Below are 19,652 nucleotides of genomic sequence, written 5' to 3' on the forward strand. Positions count from 1 at the left end.
ACTGCTTTACCGATGTGAGCCAGGCTACATTCTCCATGGAGCTTTTTCTCTGCACTTCAGAGTCCCGTAGATCCTGCATATGCAGATCTCTAGGTTGTCATCTGGCTTGACATATATGACTTGTGTTTTTATTCTCCACACACTACTATTATTTCTGTTTGGCTCTTTTTCTCCAGTGAAATCCTGTGGTGCTTTCCTGGAACATCTTCCTAATGGACGTGTGCTGTTTCCACTAAATCTTCAACTTGGAGCCAAAGTGTCCTTTGTTTGTAATCAAGGGTGAGTGTGAGCAGGCTTGATCTGCTGGACATTAAAACTAAGTCTGAGCTTGTCTGGAATGGGAAAGAAACAACTTCTGATGCTGAATATAGGAAAGATTGGTGACTTGTAGAATTGATGAAAGGAGATATGAAGGAAATCTACTGGTTTTAAATATATAGGTAATGCACTAAGTGAAAAAATCATTTTTTAAATAGAAAATAACACTAGTGATTTTGAGAAAAATTATATATTACAAAAGCTTATACAAATAAAAATAAATTTAGCATTTTTTCAGTAAAAATATTAATACAGCATTAATAGAATTTAAAAGAGAAACAAAAAATAAGGGGCAGCTTTTTAAAGCCCAGTGGTGTATCATTGAATCAGCAATGGGCTGTGGGCTCTGAAATGGGATCATGGTGTCTGATGTTAATACTTTTGGTGAGGTCGTAAACCTTCTTCACAGCAGACACGCTTCTGTGGAACTACCAGTCATGAACAACAAAGAACCTGCCCTCCAGTGCTTCACAGAATCTTTGGCAGACACCAAATACCAGGACCAAATAAGATTTAGGAGAGCATAAGGGTCTAAACATCCTTTGAAAATTTTAAATGACTTCATACAAAAGTTGGCTCCTCTCCTCTTCCCATTTTTCTCTCTAGTCCTAGTGCTTTAAAAGGAAAAACAAACAACAACAACAAAACGCCCACCACCACGAACAAGAAAACACTAATAAATTTTGAGTCTGTTACTGGCCATAGACATGTACTTCATAAGTAATCTGCTTCTCTGAATTACTCAGAAAAGTGTAACTTATTCTTCAGTAGCTTAACATGCTGTTGTGGGCCTTCTAGATAATAATCGCAGAAACTGAGACATAAGAACAATCTCTATTTCCTACCAATTAACTCAGCTTTTCCAGTGACAGAATTGGCAAGGTGTTGCATTAGCAGTCTGTGTTTGCAGTTTTGATAGTAAGCAGCACCAGGTTCCTATTAGCATGATCAGTGCTTTTGAGTAAAGGTCCAGGATCTGGCTGTGCCCTCACTACTTTCTTTAGTTTAAGCTGGGACTTTATATTGCAATTCTGTTTTACCCACCTGCTGGAAACTGTGGTTGTTGTGTAGCTTAGCATCTACACACCCTGTGTGTCTACCTCCTGGTTCCATTTCCTCAAAATCTTCAGATGCTTTTTTGGCTAGACCTGGGAACTGAGTATTACTCTGGCCAAAACATTTTACAGTCCACTACCATTTTCTTCCTTAGGTTTCAATTAAAAGGCAATTCTGCTAGTCATTGTGTTCTGTCTGGAAGGGACAGTGTTTGGGATAGCCATGTTCCTGTGTGTGAAAGTGAGTATATATAGTGATACTTTAATCTAGTTGCTTTCCCTAACTTCTTATATTTTAACCCACACCCTCCCTTTTAGTATTTCTTCTATATTCTACTTTCACTTATTGAAAGAAGTTGATTAATCTCATAAAAGTTTGTTTTGAATCAAAGTGATTATTTCCTTGCTTTGTGACCTATTTGATCAGCTTCCATCATTCAGAATTGTGTGTTATGTGTGATATTTCCTTTGTAGTTTGCCCCTAGGACAGGAAAGATTTTGACAAGTTTCTCTTCTCTTTCCTCCCTTTCTTGCTTCCTTGTAATTTTTCCTTTATGTTCTGCCATCAATATGCAATCACTTATTCATATTTCTTTGTTAATATGCATATATAAAACAATGTTCACTTAATTATTATTGAGCAAAAATTATGTGCCATATTTTCATCTGCACTGGAATTATAACAGTAATCAAGTATTATTTATACTTAAGTAGGGAGATGAACGAGAAACAAATTAATTAAATACTATGGAGATAATAGATCAGATAATAGGTAATAAATAAGAGAAATATAAAAATGAGAGAAAATTAGGTAAACCACATCAGACTGAGTAGGTAAGGTAAGGTTCTTAAAGTCTCAACATAAGCAAATAAAATATGTTGAAGTATTAAGAAATAATAAGATTAAAAAGAAAACCTCCTGTGCAGAATTATTACTTATTTCTCCTACTTGTTCTGTTAAAAATTTCCAAAGATTTGACAGCACTTTTCAAATATTTATTTATTTATTTATTTATTTATTTATTTATTTATTTATTTAATGTGTGTGGATGTTTATTTATTTATTTAATGTGTATGGATGTTTTTCCCACATGTATGTCTATGCATCATGTGCATGCCTGTTGCCATAGAGAACAGAAGAGGGTGTTATTGGTTTATCAACATGTGGTATGTTAATGTTGAATTTTGTGGGGAATATATAGGAAGAAACTAGATGATATAAAGGTACATGAAATTATACCTACTTGTTGAATTTATTAGTTCAGTCGTTAGAGGTTGACCTCTCTTAAGCTGTCATATTCTTTTATCCCCTCACTGATCTATTTGTTAGGCCTATTTCTACTCTGTGGTGTTTACTGACAAAGGTTTCTCCTGTGCCAGGACTTTGTGGGAAAAAAGAAACGAACAGGTCAGAGTTACCCATATTTTCATGAGTTAGTTTTCCAGTTGGGAAAGAAATAACTGGAAAATATCTTTTTTAAAAAATTACAGAACATAAATAGCATGATAAATAGTGACATGTGATAAAATAAAACAAATTTATACAAGAATTTATTATGGTACAGGAAGTGGGGCTAGTAAGTCAACATCAAGACTTCAACATGATGGAGGACCCTTCATTTGCAAACGATTTGCTTACAAAAACACCAAGGATTCAGAAATTTGCAAATAGGTTAAGTATATGGTTTTTTATATGAAACATTACTAGTTTATCTTACTTGTATTTCCTAAAGCAAAGCATGCCAGTTCATAAAATTCCATTTTCCTTTTCATTATAAAATATTCATTTCAAGTAAGATTTATTAAAATACATTGCTAGATATCTGTTTTTATGTTTTATGGTGAAAGTTTATAGAAATAGTCAATCCACAAGAAACTGAGGTGTTGAACCAATGCAAAGACACATAAGACTGACAGTAAATATATGTCAACTGTAAATTACTATAGTAAGATAAAATTTGTTCGTTTTTGTTTTTGAAACAAGGTCTCATGCTTTAGAACCATCAGATCTAGCAAAAATAATCTCTGTAGTCATCTGATGACACCATTGTTTATTGGTTGGTACTGACAATGGCCTTGAATCACCAAGAAACATTTACTTTGCTAAAGATGATAGTGCATGCTTCAGACAGGTTTCTCTAGAATCCAGTGTCTATGTGACCAAAGCTTCACCTGTCTGCAAACTTGTTGTAGCAGGACTCTTACTATCCCTAGTATAAAGTAGGCAATTGAATGATTGCTTTAAAAACAAAGCAAAACAGAAAATAGAAACCTATTTCCAAATCCATTGAGAAATTAGCTTTCTAGGTGATCTAGGACTACTATCTTCTGGGCTTTTAGAATAAACTCTAGTTTAGGATAGCTCTGTTCTGTCTTAGCAAAAACCTTACAGACCCAAAAGGACTAATGTCGCATTCACAGGCACCATCATCATATTAGTTATTTTTATTGAAATTAATAGAACTTAAAGTTTTTGTCTCTTTCTAGGACCTTTATTTTTGTCCATATTCTCCAGCTGCCATCAGTGGGAAGCATACAGTTACTGTTCTGGAAGCTTGTTCTTCCCCCACAACCCCCTCCCCCGCCCGCTTGTCCACTATTAGTGTAATTCATTTTTTCTTAACCAGTAAAGCACACTTTACACCAGTGCCTTTTCATCCATAGTTCCATCCATCATAGTAGCAAAATCACCTGGAATGTTACTTAGCTCCACTCAAGGACTCAGACTCTGTTCTAAGCAGGGTCAAAAGGCTACTTTTAACAAATCAGTCAAAATACTCTAATATAGGAAAACCACACTTGCAGAAATGTCACTTTACCTTCTTGATACCTTTAGGGAGAAACAAATTTTAAGCAAATCTTAGACAATTACAACAGAAAAGGGGGCTTTACTTGAAGTTAAGGAAGATACTGATGGCTGGAAAGAAAAAAGAAAGCAATTTCAAGGATGAGTTCAATCAAATAAAGGAATTAAGTAGAAAGATAGTATTTAAAATTAGAATCGCAAGTTACTAACTTTTTTGTTCTGTATACAAAAACAGGCCAGAAGTATTCACTTACTCCAGAGCTAAAATATCATAATATGTTCTATACCTAGAGATTTAACATGAAATTGGTATTTTCTTTAGGTGTGGCTTGCATGGATCCAGGGCTAAACCATGGTTGTCCTAACTTCTGATCTTTCTAAAAATTTCCAGCTACAGAGTTGATAATCACAAGTGTCCCACATTTCCTTACTTACACAAAATGTGAAAGTCAGAAAAATATTTAAAGCATAAAAAGTTTGGAGGGGTGACAATAATTCTTTATTGAAAATATGCCCATTTTTGTAGAAGGCAAAGTTTGGGGTTGCAGATGTTTCTATAATAGCAGTTTCGATTAACAACAAAATACTAATTTTCTTGTGATTTTTCTAATTGCAGAAGTGATATGTAGCCTCCCAGAGTATATGAGTGGAGTCCGGAAAGAGTTGAAAATGAAAGAATATTACTATGGAAATAATATAACTTTGGAATGTGAGGATGGGTATACCCTAGAAGGCAGTTCTCAGAGCCAGTGCCAGTCAGATGCTAGCTGGGATCCTCCTCTGGCCAAATGTGTATCTGGTAAGTACAAAATGTAGAGATTGGAGCCCCTGCCCAGCATGGTCACTGACTGCCCAGTCATCTATCTATTCTGGTGCCTACTGGGATGAGGTGTTACCATGTGTAGGGATAAGGGAGCTGAGAATGTGCTGTCTCAAAATACAACAAGTTAAGATGTTAGTAAAATCACTTCAAGTATGACTTCAGAAGTAGAGAATGCACAAGAAGCACATACACATAGAGAGACACATACCAACACAGAAAACCACAAAATCAGAAACCATAATATATGTAAACAAAGGACCAATAAGGCTGAAAAAAGAAAAAAGTGCCCACGCAAAGCAACATGAGACATAAAAAAAAAAAAACCAATAACTCAAATGCCACTTTTTGAGTTGGTCATCTGCTGCCAGGCATGGGGCCTGTCCTTGAGTGTAGCTTGTATACCCAGTGAGACTCCATTGGAGAAAAGTAAGTTTTCATTTGCAAGCTGTTGGAGATCATGTCCACTTCCTCCTCTCAGTGCTGGGACCCCATCTGGCTTGGAGCTATGCTTTGCCTGTGCATTCTACCACAGTCTCTGTGCATTCATATGTGCATCAGTCCTGTTATGTCCAAAAGGCATTGTTTCCTCTTCCATCCCCACTGGCTCTTACAGTCTTTCTGCCTTGTCTTCTGCAAACACCCTACATTTGATCTTTAGCACTATCGACAAATAAAGAATCCAATGTTTTATAAAAATTGTTCACATTTTGGACCTGTTGACCAATTTGAAATGTAAATAAGAAGGTACTGAAGAGATTGAAAATACATATAAAATAGAATAAAAGGTTAATAGTGTTATCATAAAGTACTATAGTGGTGGTTGTGGTAATGGTAATAATTATAAAAGTTAAAGTATATTGAACATGTAGTACTGATGTTCAAAGGCTAATGATAGGCATGATAGGTGGTAGATGATAGGTATGTAGATAGATAGATAGATAGATAGATAGATATTCTAATTAAATGCTAATAACAACCATAAGGTTATATTCTTGGGGCACCATATTTACAGATAAGAAACTGAAACATGAAGGGCTTAGATAACTTGCCCCAAACCACAAAAGTAATGTAGCCTAGGTACAATCTAATGCCACATACCATTAGAGACAGTGTGCTATAACAAATAAACGAACAAAAGTCCTACATAAATAATTGTCAAGAGGAATAATTTCCTGTACTGTAGTTAAAGGGAAGACAACTATTAGGTAAAGGTAACAAACATCAACTGGAGGAGAAAAGGGTTTACACTTCCACATTGTAGTCCGTCATCAAAGGAAGTCAGGACAAGAACTCAAACAGATCCAGAACTGGAGGCAGGAGCTGATGTAGAGCCCATGGAGGAATGCTGCTTACTGGCTCTCTCAGCCTGTTTTCTTATAGAACCCAGGACAACCAGCCCACACATGGCACCATGCACAATGGCTTGGCCTCTTCCCCCATAAGTCACTTATTAAGAAAATGCCCTACAGGCTTGCCTACACCTGATAGTATGTAGGCATTCACTTAATTGAGATTCCCTGTCTCAGATAGCTTAGGCAGATGTCAAGTTGACATAAAACTATCCAGCACAGAGTTAGAGACAAAAGGGACCAAATATCCACCAACTAGAAGGTTCTTGGAATCAGATTTTAGGGTAAATGCATGGATTGTGCTACACCACTTGTAAAATTTTTTCTCTGGATTGAGATCTAGACTAAAGCAGCCTCCTTTGGATTCTTATTCCTCTCAATACCATCTGGTAACAAACCTTGAAATTTTTGTGGGGAGAAGAGGCAAATGAGAGCATAGAAGGAAAAAAAAATGAAAGAAAAGACAAAAAGAAAAAAAAACAACCAGTATTTGTCCCTACAACTTAGAATAAATTACCCAAGATACCAGCCATTAGTCTTCCTAAAAAATGAAATTAGGTTTAAAAGGAATAAGTTTTAGAGTTACTATAGCCTTGGAATGGATCACTATGGGAACTTTTGAGAATAATTAAAATCAGAAAATTTCCTTTGAGTACCAATACCAGAGAATGAATGTCCTGGCATTCTCCGGCCTACCACATCACCAGCTCAGTGACCTATTAGTAAGATCACAGCCACTTAGGCAAGGGCTGATCTTGTTATAACATGTGTAAGCATGGTGTTGCTTTCAAGACTAGTAAGTTCATCTTCAGAGAACATGTGAAAACTCAGAGAAGTCTTCATTGTAATTCTGTGAGTCTCCGAGTATGATATGTAAAGCATGTCCTGAAGTCCATTTTCAGTATGCTCCAGGGTACCTTTCATTGGTGCAACTGCTTTTTTTAGAGCCCAGTTTATTTCTTTTTGGTCTCAACTATCTCTCAAAAGCACAAGTGCCCTGCTGTCTTCTCACTATAGATCTTGCTAGTTCACAAGTCCTGTGCCATTTCTGAGGTGAAAGAAGCTTTGTAAATTTTCTTCTGTAATGATATTATTGTATAATAAAAATATTTGTTAAAGAAGTTTTCAGTGAGTGAAAATGATAAGATGAGATTATAGGAGTGACACCAAAGGCGTTTTATATTAGAAGAACAATAACTGACTCCCATATTAAAATCAGAATGAACCATACTAGCCAAAGCAGCCGTGCAGCCACATTATGTGCCATTAAGTAACATTTATGTGGCTTTGTTTCTCTTTCAGGTACAAACATCAGTCTCATAGCTGGTAAGTCTTGTGATGGGTTTGCTGAGAAATTCTAATATCATAAACAGTAAGTACCTACTTATAATAAATGATATGTAAAAAGAAGTCAAAATATCTTTTAAATTCAATTAAAATTAATGTAATTTTAGGGCAGCAGTTTTCAACCTGTGGGTCAAAACCCCATTTCACAGGGGTCACCTAAGATCATCAGAAAACACAGATGTTTACATCATGATTCATAACAGTAGCAAAATTACAGCTATGAAGTAGCAATAAAAATAATTTTGTTTTTGGGGGGTCACCACAACATGTTTTAAAAGGTCACAGCATTAGGAAGGTTGAGAACCACTGGTTTAGGATCTCATAAGATTGGCATCCTTGTGCACATTGAGGGACTTCATTTTTGAATCATTTCAGTGAGTAGACATTCTTCACTGTCGATAATTCTCCATTTTAACATTGCAAGAGAGATAACGTCCTCTTTGCTTTGTACCTGGAAATACATTTCTGGGTAGTCATCCTGATAATTTGTACCATTAAAGTCATAAGACCATCATGTGAGTGAATCTTGTGTCTGGAGATAGAAGGATATTGCATTGTCTTCATCTTTGAAGTTTCTGTTGCTATGATAAGATACTGTGACAAAAGCAACTTAGAAGAGAAAGGAGCTTTTATTTTTAGCTAACAATTCCGGGATATCATCCATCATTATGGGGAAGTCAGGGCATCAGTAACTTGAAGCAGCTGCTTACGTCCACAGTTCATGATACCTTGCCTGAGAATGATGCCACCTGCCGTGTGTGTCTGTAGGGCTGTGGTGCCACCTTAATACATGTAATTAAGATATCTCCCTCAGACATGCCCATAGGCCAACCAGAGCTAGACAGTTCCTGACTGAGACTCTCAAGTGACTCTTAACTGTGTCAAGTTGACTATTTAACCAGCACAAATGGATTAATAGAGAGTTTGATATCAAGGGGATTTCTATGGCATATGGTGGCCTGTCTCATGCCTTACATTACTTAGCTAAGCTGTGTATGCTGAGCCAAGCAGCACCATTGCTATGATGGGCTGTGTTATTGGGAAGAAGCTTATGGAATGCTCTTGTCATCCATAACTATAGTACTGTGGTTGTAGGTCTGATGCTCTGGATTAAAACCAGGGTAGAGCAGACCTGGAGTAAAGGTACATGTAAAAGAGTCATTGGTAACCAACAGTGTGATTAGCTATTAAGACAGAATTTAGAACTTCTGTATTGTATTTTTTACTTAATTACTTTGTTTTCTTGTTCAGGCATTGTCTTTGGGGTGATCTTTATTTTACTTGTCATTGTTTGCTATTGGCTGATTCGGAAATATAAAAAACGGTGAGTATAGCCACATTCTCAAAAACAAAACAAAACAAAACAAAACAAAAAACAAAACAAAACTGTAGCAGGGAGCTGTGGTCTGCACCTGTGCCCTAACGTTCTGATGGCTTAGACAGGATAGCCATGAGTTTGAGGCCTGTCTGTGTCACAGAATAATACTGGCTCAAACAAAACAAAACAAAGGTAGCTTGGGAAGTCAGCTTGGTAGTGATGACCAAAGTTTGGGTTCCCAGCACCCAGGTAAATGCCAGTGGACATGGTAGCCCTTCCATAACTCCAGTGCTCAGCAGGTGGAGACAGTGACTCTTCTGGAACAAGTTGACTCGACAGACTTTTGGTCTGAGTTTTAATGACTTTGTTTTAGTGGAATAATGTGGAAAGCAGTAGAGGAAGACTCCTAACATGTAGATCACATACATGCACCCTCACACATGCAAATATGCACATATGCACAGAGAGAGAGAGAGAGAGAGAGAGAGAGAGAACATAAAGGAAAAAATTGAATGCTTTTATGTTCCTTGAAGGCAAAGCAAATTAAAAGAAAGCAATAGAACATACTTCCATAAAGACAAATGTGGTAATTCTTAGGAAGGTGGCCTTGGTCACCCAAAATAGTATATTTACACCAGAAGAAGTATATATAATACCAATCACTGTAAATTTGTGTGTGTGTGTGTGTGTGTGTGTGTGTGTGTGTGTGTGTGTGTGTGTGTGTATGAGCCCACATGTGTGTGCACGCATACCAACTCACACCATAACACCAATGTGGTAGTCAGAGGATAACTTGTGGAAGTCAGTCCACTGTGTAGGACCCAAGATCAAATTCAGATCATCAGGCTTGGCATCAAGCACCTTTACTCACTGAGCCATAATGCCCACCAGCACTTTAAAAAAAAAAAAATAAGTAAAAAGAAACTACCTTTTCAGAAGAAATTGAAGAAAGAGAAAACAGGCAGAAGGAGTTTCTTAACAGTATTAAAGATTCTTAAAGTATGAAGCTGCTGACATCTTATTGTGGCTGAGATACAGCAGATGCTGACCTGTAAACATAGACTGACCACAGCACCAGAAGTTGAATGGGGTATCCTATGGAACACACATCATAGGTTACCAATGTTGATGCATTGAAATTTGGCTGCCCCTGACACACAGAGGTGCTTGAAATATTTACCAAATGAATAAACATATCAGCCATTACTAAGAGTATTGCAAAAGAAACCATGTTGCTATAACTCCCTACCAAATCAGAATGCATTTTAACTAGTCCTAAACCTAGTTTACAGTTCATGTTCATTGTTCTAATGAATCAGCCATCTCATTCTATGTGGCTAACTATAGCAAAATACAAAATTGGGTAGCTTAGAAAATAAGCATTGATTTTTCACAGTTCTGAAGACTGGAGAGCCTACTTGCTACCTAGTGAGAATCAACTTCACAATTAATAAATTGCAGTTCTCTTACTTGTCCCCAACATGGCAGAAAAAAAAGGTATGAGCTCTCACAAGGGTACCAATCTCCATCAGAGGGGTTTCACCCTCAGGAATCAATTATTTCTCAAAGTCTTGCCTCATACTATCATATTGGGGTTTTGGATTACAATCTGTCATTTGGGAGCGGACAAGCAGTTTATCATAATATATCAAATTTGGAAGCATTTGTCACACTGATGATTTCACATGCCACCTTAATCCCCAGCTTTCCCAGATTTAGAATATCTACTTGTGTAATTCCATTCCTGCCCCCAATTAAGGAATTGCTCGCTTTATTCTAGCTTAGTTTAAAAAACAAAAAACAAACAAACAAAAAAACATTGCCTTACAAACTGTAGTGATACTTGAGGGATTTTGAAAAACTCCTATCTTCCCACTCTATTATTTATTAATATCACCTCCTGTTCCATGGGATTCTACTCTCTCCTTCCCAGATCATCAGCTTCTTGTGAGTAGGAAATACCTATATTCACACAAAATTATTATTTTATTTATTTATTCTTCTCTCATACAGTACATCCCAATTGCAGCCTCTCCCTCCACCTCTCCCAGTTCCCACCTACCTCACCTCCCTCCTCCCCCAGATCCACTACCCCTCTCTTTCCCTTCAGAAAAGAGCAGGCTTCCTAATGATATCAATCAAACACAGCATAACAAGATGCAATAAGAATAGGTACAAACCTGCATATCATGGCTGGATGAGGCAACCCAGTAGGAGGAAAAGGTCTCAAGAGCAGGCAAAAGACTCAAAGATAACCCCCTCCTGTTAGAATTCCCATTGTGTGAATATACCATATTTTCTTTATCCAGTCTTCAGTTAAGGGACATCTAGGTTGTTTCCAGTTTCTGGCTATTAGGAGTAAAGCCACTATGAATGTAGTTGAGCAACTTTTTGGCATGTGCCCAAGAGTGATATAGCTGGGTCTTGATGTATGTCAGTTCTTAGTTTTCTGGGGAACCACCATATGATTCCCTAGTGACTGTACAAGTTTGCACTCCCCCTAGTAATAGAGGAGTGTTTCTCTTGCTCCACATCCTCACCAACATTAGCTGTCACTTATATTTTTTATCTTAGCTGTTCTAACAGGTTTAAGATGGAATCTCAAAGTCATTTTGATTTATATTTTCCTGATGGCTAAGGATGTTGAACATTTCTTTGTGTTTCTTGGCCATTTGAGATTCTTCTATTTGAGAATTCTCTGTAGACAGAAGTTTCTCTGGCCCCACCCTGGCCCCAAGGTCTGGACACATCTCTCCCACCCACAGTCCTGCAGCCACTTCTAAAATAATTACTCAGGCTTATATTAATTACAAACTGTATGGTCTGTGACTTCAGCTTCTTGCTAGCTAGCTGTTATAACTTCAATTAATCCATTCCTATTAATCTGTATGTTGCCATGTGGCCATGGTGTTACCCATCTGCTGACATCTTGTTGCTCCTTCAGCAGTGGCTGGCTTCTCTCCCTGCCTCTCCTTTCTTCTCTCTGTATATCTTCTTGGATTTCCCGCCTGCCTCTAAGCTGCCTTGCCATAGGCCAGTGCAGCTTTATTTATCAACCAAAGCAACACATATTCACAGCATACAGAAAGATATCCTACAGCAATTCTATGTTTAGGTCTGTACCCCACTTCTTAATTGGATTGTTTGGGTTTTTTGATGTCTAGTTCTTGAGTTCTTTCTGTATTTTGAATATTAGCCCTCTATCAGATGTGGAATTGGTGAAAAAGCTTTTCACATTCTGTAGGCTGCTGTTTTATCCTTTTGACAATATCCTTTGCCTTACAGAAACTTTTCAGTTTCATGAGGTCCATTTATTAATTTTCGATCTTAATGCCTGTGCTATAGTTGTTCTGTTTAGGAATTTGTCTCTTATGCCAATGGATTTAAAACTATTCCCTACTTTCTGTTCTGTCATGTTCAGTGTGCCTGGTTTAATGTTGAGGTCTTTTGATTCACTTGGACTTCAGTTTTGTTCATGGTGATAAATATGGATCTATTTGCATTCTTCTGCCTACAGACATGCAGTTAGACCTGCACCATTTTTTGAAGATGCTTTCTTTTTTCTATTGTATTTTCCATTGTATATTTCTGGCTTCTTTATAAAAAATCAGGTGTCCATAGGTATGTGGATTTATATGTGGATCATTGATTCAATCCCATTGATCAACTTCTCTGGTTTTATGCCAATGTGGTTTTTATTGCTATAGCTCTGTATTACAGCTTGAAATCAGAAACAGTGATACCTCCAGAAGTTCTTTTATTGTACAAGATTGTTTTAGCTATCTGGTTTTGTTTTTTCTTTTCCATATGATACTGAGTATTATTCTTTTAAGGTCTGTAAAGAATTGTGTTGGAATTTTGATGAATTGTCTTAAATCTGTAGATTGTTTTTGTCAGGATGGCCATTTTTATATTGTTAATTCTACTGATCCATGAACATGGGAGATCTTTCCATCTTCTGGTATCTTCTCCAGCTTCTTTCTTCATAGACTTAAAGTTTTTGTCATACAAGTCTTTCAATTGCTTGCCCAGGATTACCCAAAGATACTTTGTATTGTTTATGGCTGTTGTGAAGGGTGTTTCCCTGATTCCTTTCTCAGGCAGTTTATCATTTGTATGTAGGAGGGCTACTGGTTTTTTGTTGTTGTTGTTGTTGTTGTTGTATACGTGTGTGTGTGTGTGTGTGTGTGTGTGTGTGTGTGTGTGTGTGTTTTATGTCAGAAATTTTTTAGATTTAACATTTTCTTTGACAGATATATCTATTTCTTCTGTCATATCTTCAGTGCCTGAGATTCTCTCTTCCATCTCTTGTATTCTTTTGGTGATGCTTGTGTCTGTAGATCCTGTTCACTTATCTAAATTTTTCATTTCCAGAATTCCCTCAGTTTGTATCTTCTTCATTGTTTCTGTTTCCATTTTCAAGTCTTGAACAGTTAGATTCATTTCCTTCATCTGTTTTTTCTTGGCTTTCTTTAATGGTTTTATTCATTTCCTTCAGTTTTTTGTTTGTCTTTTTGTGTATTCCTTTAAGGGATTTATTCATTTCTTCTTTAAGGACCCCTATCGTAGTTGTTTTTAAGGTCATTTTCTTGTGCTTCAGCTGTGTGGGAATATTCAGGGCTTGCTGTAGTAGGGTAGCCAGGCTCTGGTGACATATTTCCTTGGCTGTTGTTGGTTGTGTTCTTGCACTGGTGTCCAGGCATCTGGGTTTGGGGTAATTATAGGTCTAGGGGCTGATTTCTGAGTTTGTTTGTATTGGATGGGTGTTTTGTTCCTTGGTTTCTGTTTCCTTTCTGGTCTTTCTGGCAAGAGTGGCCTGTGGTTGAGCAAAGGGACTTTACCTGAGTTGGGGGAAACTGAGAGAGTGAGGTGGGTCCCTAGGCATTCAGCCTATCTGGAGTTCTGGTGGCCTGCATGACCTCTGGTGGAGCAGGGGGCTTTCACCTGAGTTGTGGGCCATGGGCCAGGATATCAAAATAATTACTATCATTATAAAACCATCTTAATGGATTCTTATTTCTTATATAGTACTCTAGATTTTTATAATAACTGTAATCATCGTGCTAAAATGCTTTAGCATTTATTGTCTTTTGTCTTCTGAGCAACATTTTAAATCATCATTCTAAAGATTTTGACCTCTTTATGCTACTTTTTCTAAAATCTAGTTCAGAATCACTAAAATCATTCAGCATCCAGAACTAATTCTTTATAGTTGAACATTACCAAATAGTTTAGATATTACCAAATCTAAACTATTACCTTTTTACAGTATTTCCTCTTTACAATATTCTCCTGCCCCCACACTTCACTGGATTTGTCTCATACTTCTGTGTGTCAAACCATGGTCTTTCCTTTTTCTTACTGTAATCTGTTACTACAATGAAAAGAAAATGGAGTGGAGGGACAATAAACTAAAAATTCCCTTCTGTACATTTTGATATTTCCCTGTGTATTTTCTGTGACAGTTTGTTATGTCTAATAAGGCATGGACTGATCACAGAGGAATAATGCTGTTTACACTCCTCCATTCAGAGCTGTTGACCTTATTCTCCTCTTGCTGTTTCTAACCATGCCCGGGTCTATACAAAGCAGCCTTCCTGTCCAGTCAGAGAAAATATTGACATCTACCTGGATATGATATTTGAAGTAACAAAACTCTTAGAGCCATTATCTATAAAAACACTTTCCTATGTTTGTATTACCACTAGTAACCAACCAGAAGGGCATTTTTTCAGCAGGCCCTACCTCACCCACAGGTGCCACTCATCACTTAATGCACACTTTCCAACATGGCTTGTCTCACTACTACATCACCACTCTTCACTCTTCTTTATCTTCAGTCTCACACTGGCCTTCCATGTGCTAGAGAAACTGGCCTGTGATTCATGGTCTTCCTCTGTCTTACATGCTTCTGTCAATCTAAGAGAGTAAAGAGGAGTTGAGTGGTGAGGAGTAGTGGTAAGTGAGTTAATTGTGTTTTTTATTCTTAACTCTAACACCAACTCAAAAGATCCAGCAGTATACATATTTGTTGTTTATGTTATATAAAGTACTTGCTAAGTAACCCAGAAGATACAGTGTAGCATTTCTGGTGAAAGCATGGGGCCAGTAGTCAGACCTGAGTGCATTGTCAGTCACCAGCTATGAATCCCTGGGCAAAACACTGACCTTCAGGCTTCACCTTCCTTGCCTATGAGGTAATAGCTCCTATCTTACTGAACACAGTACTGTGCTTATAATGCCAGAAAATGTTAGATATTATTTAAATTGTTACTGATCTTAAAAGTAATTAAATATTTTCCTTTTCTGTAAGTTACTATATCTAGTCATCACTCATAATCTGAAGGCCCTTGGTTCTAGAAATCTCACTGATACCAGAATCTTTGGATGTTCAAATACCTTACATAAAAAGAGGGTAGTACTTTCCTATAACCTCCTACATATCTTAATTGTCTCTAGATTATTTGTGACAATATAATACAATGAAAATTATGTGTAAATATTTTTAAACGATATAGTTATACTATGTGGCTTAGAGAAAATGGCAAGAGAAAAGCCCTTATATGTTCAGAACTTTATATGAACTCAACTTCATCAGAGTTGTAGCTATTTTGAATGACTTTGACTTGCAGTTTGTTGAATATATAGATGTGGAGCCTAAAGGTAGAAAGGAAGATGGGTTCCTTATCACACCTGCTGTTACTGTGCTAATGGTGGGGATTACTTTGATACAAGGTAGAACTTCCTAATATCACTAATGATCACAGAGCACAATGATGCTGTATCAGGTTGCAATGAAAAGCTATTAGTATATGCAGTTGTCAAAATCTGTGGTAAGCCTATTTACTAACCAAAATTATTTTAGAAATAGTAAGATGTGTTGTTTATATATGCATATATAGATAAGCTAAAGTCTTCTGACATAATGGGTTTAGTATTTCCTAATCCAAGATTTACTTAGTAAATCTATACCTTAAACTCAAAATGAAAGTTATTAATTACTTTCAAAACTAACATGATTCATATAGTTTTCCTTTTATTCCCCCTACCAATTAGCAACACCACAGATGAAAAGTGTAAAGAAGTGAGTATCCATTTCAATTCTCAAGAAGACAGCTGTATTCATCCTCAAGCTCTGCTCACAAGTCAGGAGAATAGCAGGTATCTATGCACATCCTGAGTTCAAAATGTTTGCAGCAACTAAGATTCAAAAATAGAAGCAGTTCAATCAGGTATCACACACAGAAGTTGGAAACTTCTTGAGCTGGATTATTGCCATTTTTATGATTTTGTTTGGGAACTGTCAAGGTGTGTACTATGAGCCTTTAGGGAGCAGTGGGCTTTGCTTTTTCCTGTGGAAGCCAAGTACCTCATCTCCAGGGGGACCCCCACATACTCATGTGGGTCTCTTATGGCTCTCTTCACTTCTTTCCTGATTTCTGATTTTCACTGATTTTTCTTCCTCACTTGGCTTCCTGAGACTCCCCCTTCCCCATTGCTACCACCCTCCCTTTTTTTTTTTTTTTTTAAATTTTTGAGGCAGGGTTTCTCTGTGTAGCTCTGGCTATGCTGGAACTTACTTTGTAGACCAGGCTACCCTCGGACTCAAAGATCTGCCCATCTCTGCCTCCCAAGTACTGGACTTAAAGGGATGTTCCGCCACCACCTGGCTTCTCTCTTTTTCTTCTTTCTGTTCTCTACTGCAGCCCTTTCCATCCCTAATTCATCATTCACCTTTTCCATGCATCCTCACCACAATCCCTTATATGGCAAGTATTGGACAAAGGTTTGGGGTTGAAAAAGAAGTAATACTACAACTGAATGCAGCATGATGACATAACTGAAATAAAAACCAAATGATGATTCCAAGGCTCCAGCTGCAATCTGGGACAAATTCAGATGGCCTCTTGCGTTGCATAAGCCATTCTAATTGCGTGTCCTCACCCAGTCATGTTGTCAGTGGCTGCTTTCCAACCTTAGTAGCAGGTGAGCGGTGAATCAGGCCCAGAAACCACATGGCCCACCGAGCCCTAGATACTTACAAATTTGTCCTATTTTTAAGCAGTTTTGAATAGTAAATAAGATCACTCCAATTTTGACAGTTTTACATACTAACAGCTTTTCACTGTAGCCTGACATGGCATTGTTCTCTGTGGTCACAGTGACACTGGGAAATTCTACTTTCTATTAGAGATCCAGCAGTGACAACAAATGTTTTATTGGCTAGTCCCCTTAAGCCCTGGATTTCTATCCTCTTCCCTTGCCTTAGTCAGTAATGTCTTACAGATTACTCAGATCTCTACTGCTTACTCAGTTATCTCATCCCTGTCCTTGAGCCCCTCACATTCACAGCTCCACAATTCTGTGTCACACAGAGCTGTTTATCATAGCACAACCTGTGCAGGTCTCTAATCCTTATACTTGGAAGGTGGAGGCAAAAGGATCAGTTCAAAGTTATTTTTAGTTATATAAGGAGTTCGATTGAGATCAGCCTGGGCTACCTGACATCCTATCTAAACACACACACACACACACACACACACACACACACACACACACACACATCAGAAATAATAGCAGCTTATGCTCTGGAAAAGAATTGGGCTGATCTCCTAATAAGCAGAAGCAAAAACATCACATTGTTTAATAAAATTCTTCTGTGTCCTTCTTTTTCTTTCTGACTATAATGTGCATTAATTGAAACTTGGCCTTTTCTCCCAATACATATGGCTAAAATCTGTAATTCAGCAATGGACAGTAAAAGGGGCCTTCAAGGAAAAAAAAAAAAAATAGGAGGCACAGGAAAGGCATTTTATAAACAAAAAAACTGCAGTTACTATTTTCTTCTGCAATGGAGGTGAATTTGCAAAGCCTTCTGTTTATTTTCTGGTTTCCTAGTCACTTCTTCCCTTTTGTCTTAAAGCTTGTTTTTTTCCATATTATATATAAAAGAAAATGAAGTATTCATTTGTTTAAACTCAGAGTTTATGTTATCCCCTAAGTTTTAATGATCATCTTCCTCAAGTGACTGTTGTCATCATGGCTAAGCCACCAGGGAATAGGAAAGTTGAGGTGACAGCAGTATACCATCCTACAACAATACCTTTTTATGTTAGTCCAGAAGTTTGAAGGGAAAATCATACTACTTCTGTAATAGCACATATAAATGCATAAAAGAGGAAAAGACTAATAATGTAAAAATAAGAATGACATAGAATGCTGTGCTTTGGGGGAATTCTCTAAGATCTGCATCCGAGGTTCTTACGTGTTGAGTTGTTTCCTTTACTGTTGGGATCTATGATGGGAAAGTTGTATAGAATCAATTCCAGGCTAACCATGTAGTCACACTGTAGGAAGAAAATAAACAACTGGAGCTCGGGTTGTTTTTACAGGAAATTGTTTTTAAAACATTCCATGAAAAGTGCTCAAAATATCATTTATTTAGATTTGTATATGCAAGATTACCCACCTGAAATTCTTTCCCATCTTTCTTTTTACCCAAGTTCCACTAGCCCACCTCGGAACTCACTCATCCAAGAGGCCTCCTAAATAGCCACATTGCAAAGTGATGACTGTCTGGAACACCAAGCAAATCCTGCCTGTAATGTCTTATACATGTATAAAATTTATACATGTAATTCCAGCACTTGAGAGGTTGACACAGGATTGCTACAAGTTCAAGGCCTCTCAGGACATTTAACCTTTCTCAAAAATAAATAAAAATAAATAAATAAGTGGTATAAATTCATTTTTTAAAATGGTAAATACACAGAATATTTTGTATATATTGAGCCAGATGTGATAACTGACTCCTGTAATCACTCTGGAGAACCCTGAGGCAAGAGGATCAAAAGTCTTATAAACAGATCAAGGTCAGTCTTGACTGCAGTCTACCAAAGCATTAAGGTTAATTACTTTTGGCAACATTTTGTGGACAAGGAGTAAGAATCTATACTAGGCACATGACCTGTGTGCCCAGGCCAAATGTCAAAGTGAAATGAAGAGGTGGAGGCATATGTCAAAAATATAGCTATGTGATGAAGGAAATTCTTACCAACACGTTGGACGCCATTTGTAGTTAGAGTTTCCCTGCCTGGCCCAGTCAGGACAAATCTCTGTTACCCGCCAGTCCCACAGTAGCTCAGACCCAACCAAGAAAGCACACAGAAACTTACATTGTTTAGAAACTGTATGGCCGTGGCAGGCTTCTTGTTATCTACTTCTTCTATCTTAAATTAACTCATTTCTGTTAGTCTATACTTTGCCACATGGCTCGTGGCTTACCAGTGTCTTTACATGTTGCTTCTCATGGCGGCGGCTGGCGGTGTCTCCCTCCAGCCTTCTACTTCCCAGAATTCTCTTCTCTCTTGTCCCGCCTATACTTCCTGCCTGGCCACTGGCCAATCAGAGCTTTATTTACACAGAGCGATATCCACAGCAGGAGAGGATGTTTGTAGGAGTGTAGGTGGGTGATGCTGACCAGTCTTGATAGAAAGAAAACAATGAGGAGCAATCAAGTGGGCAGTAACCAATGGAGGGCTGGTGGACCTCTTAGGGATTTGTCTACTAGTTGAGGAATAGCATTCAGGCAATAGTGAAAGGCAGCAGTCTTGTTAGGGGAGAACTTGGGTACCCT

General features: G+C 37.5%; 1 protein-coding gene across 4 annotated transcripts in view; it reads left to right on the forward strand.

The window, feature by feature from the left end:
* The window catches only part of LOC118592810 (complement component receptor 1-like protein), a 43,067-nt gene extending 24,392 nt beyond the window's left edge, over positions 1–18,675 (forward strand). Inside the window, exons 6-12 of one of the 4 annotated variants that reach the window (XM_036201892.1) lie at positions 177–279; positions 1,529–1,614; positions 4,796–4,978; positions 7,654–7,677; positions 8,950–9,022; positions 16,073–16,177; positions 18,520–18,675. In XM_036201892.1, the coding sequence (XP_036057785.1) occupies positions 177–279; positions 1,529–1,614; positions 4,796–4,978; positions 7,654–7,677; positions 8,950–9,022; positions 16,073–16,177; positions 18,520–18,565 (620 nt within the window). In that variant the 3' untranslated portion in view covers positions 18,566–18,675. Of the gene's footprint in view, positions 1–176; positions 280–1,528; positions 1,615–4,795; positions 4,979–7,653; positions 7,678–8,949; positions 9,023–14,856; positions 14,975–16,072; positions 16,178–18,519 lie in introns of those variants that run through there. The other 3 variants (XM_036201893.1, XM_036201894.1, XM_036201897.1) reach the window with 3 other exon arrangements.
* The last annotated feature ends 977 nt before the right edge of the window (positions 18,676–19,652 follow it).

The sequence above is a fragment of the Onychomys torridus genome, chromosome 11 (genome assembly GCF_903995425.1).
Source record: "Onychomys torridus chromosome 11, mOncTor1.1, whole genome shotgun sequence".
Lineage (NCBI taxonomy): Eukaryota > Metazoa > Chordata > Mammalia > Rodentia > Cricetidae > Onychomys > Onychomys torridus.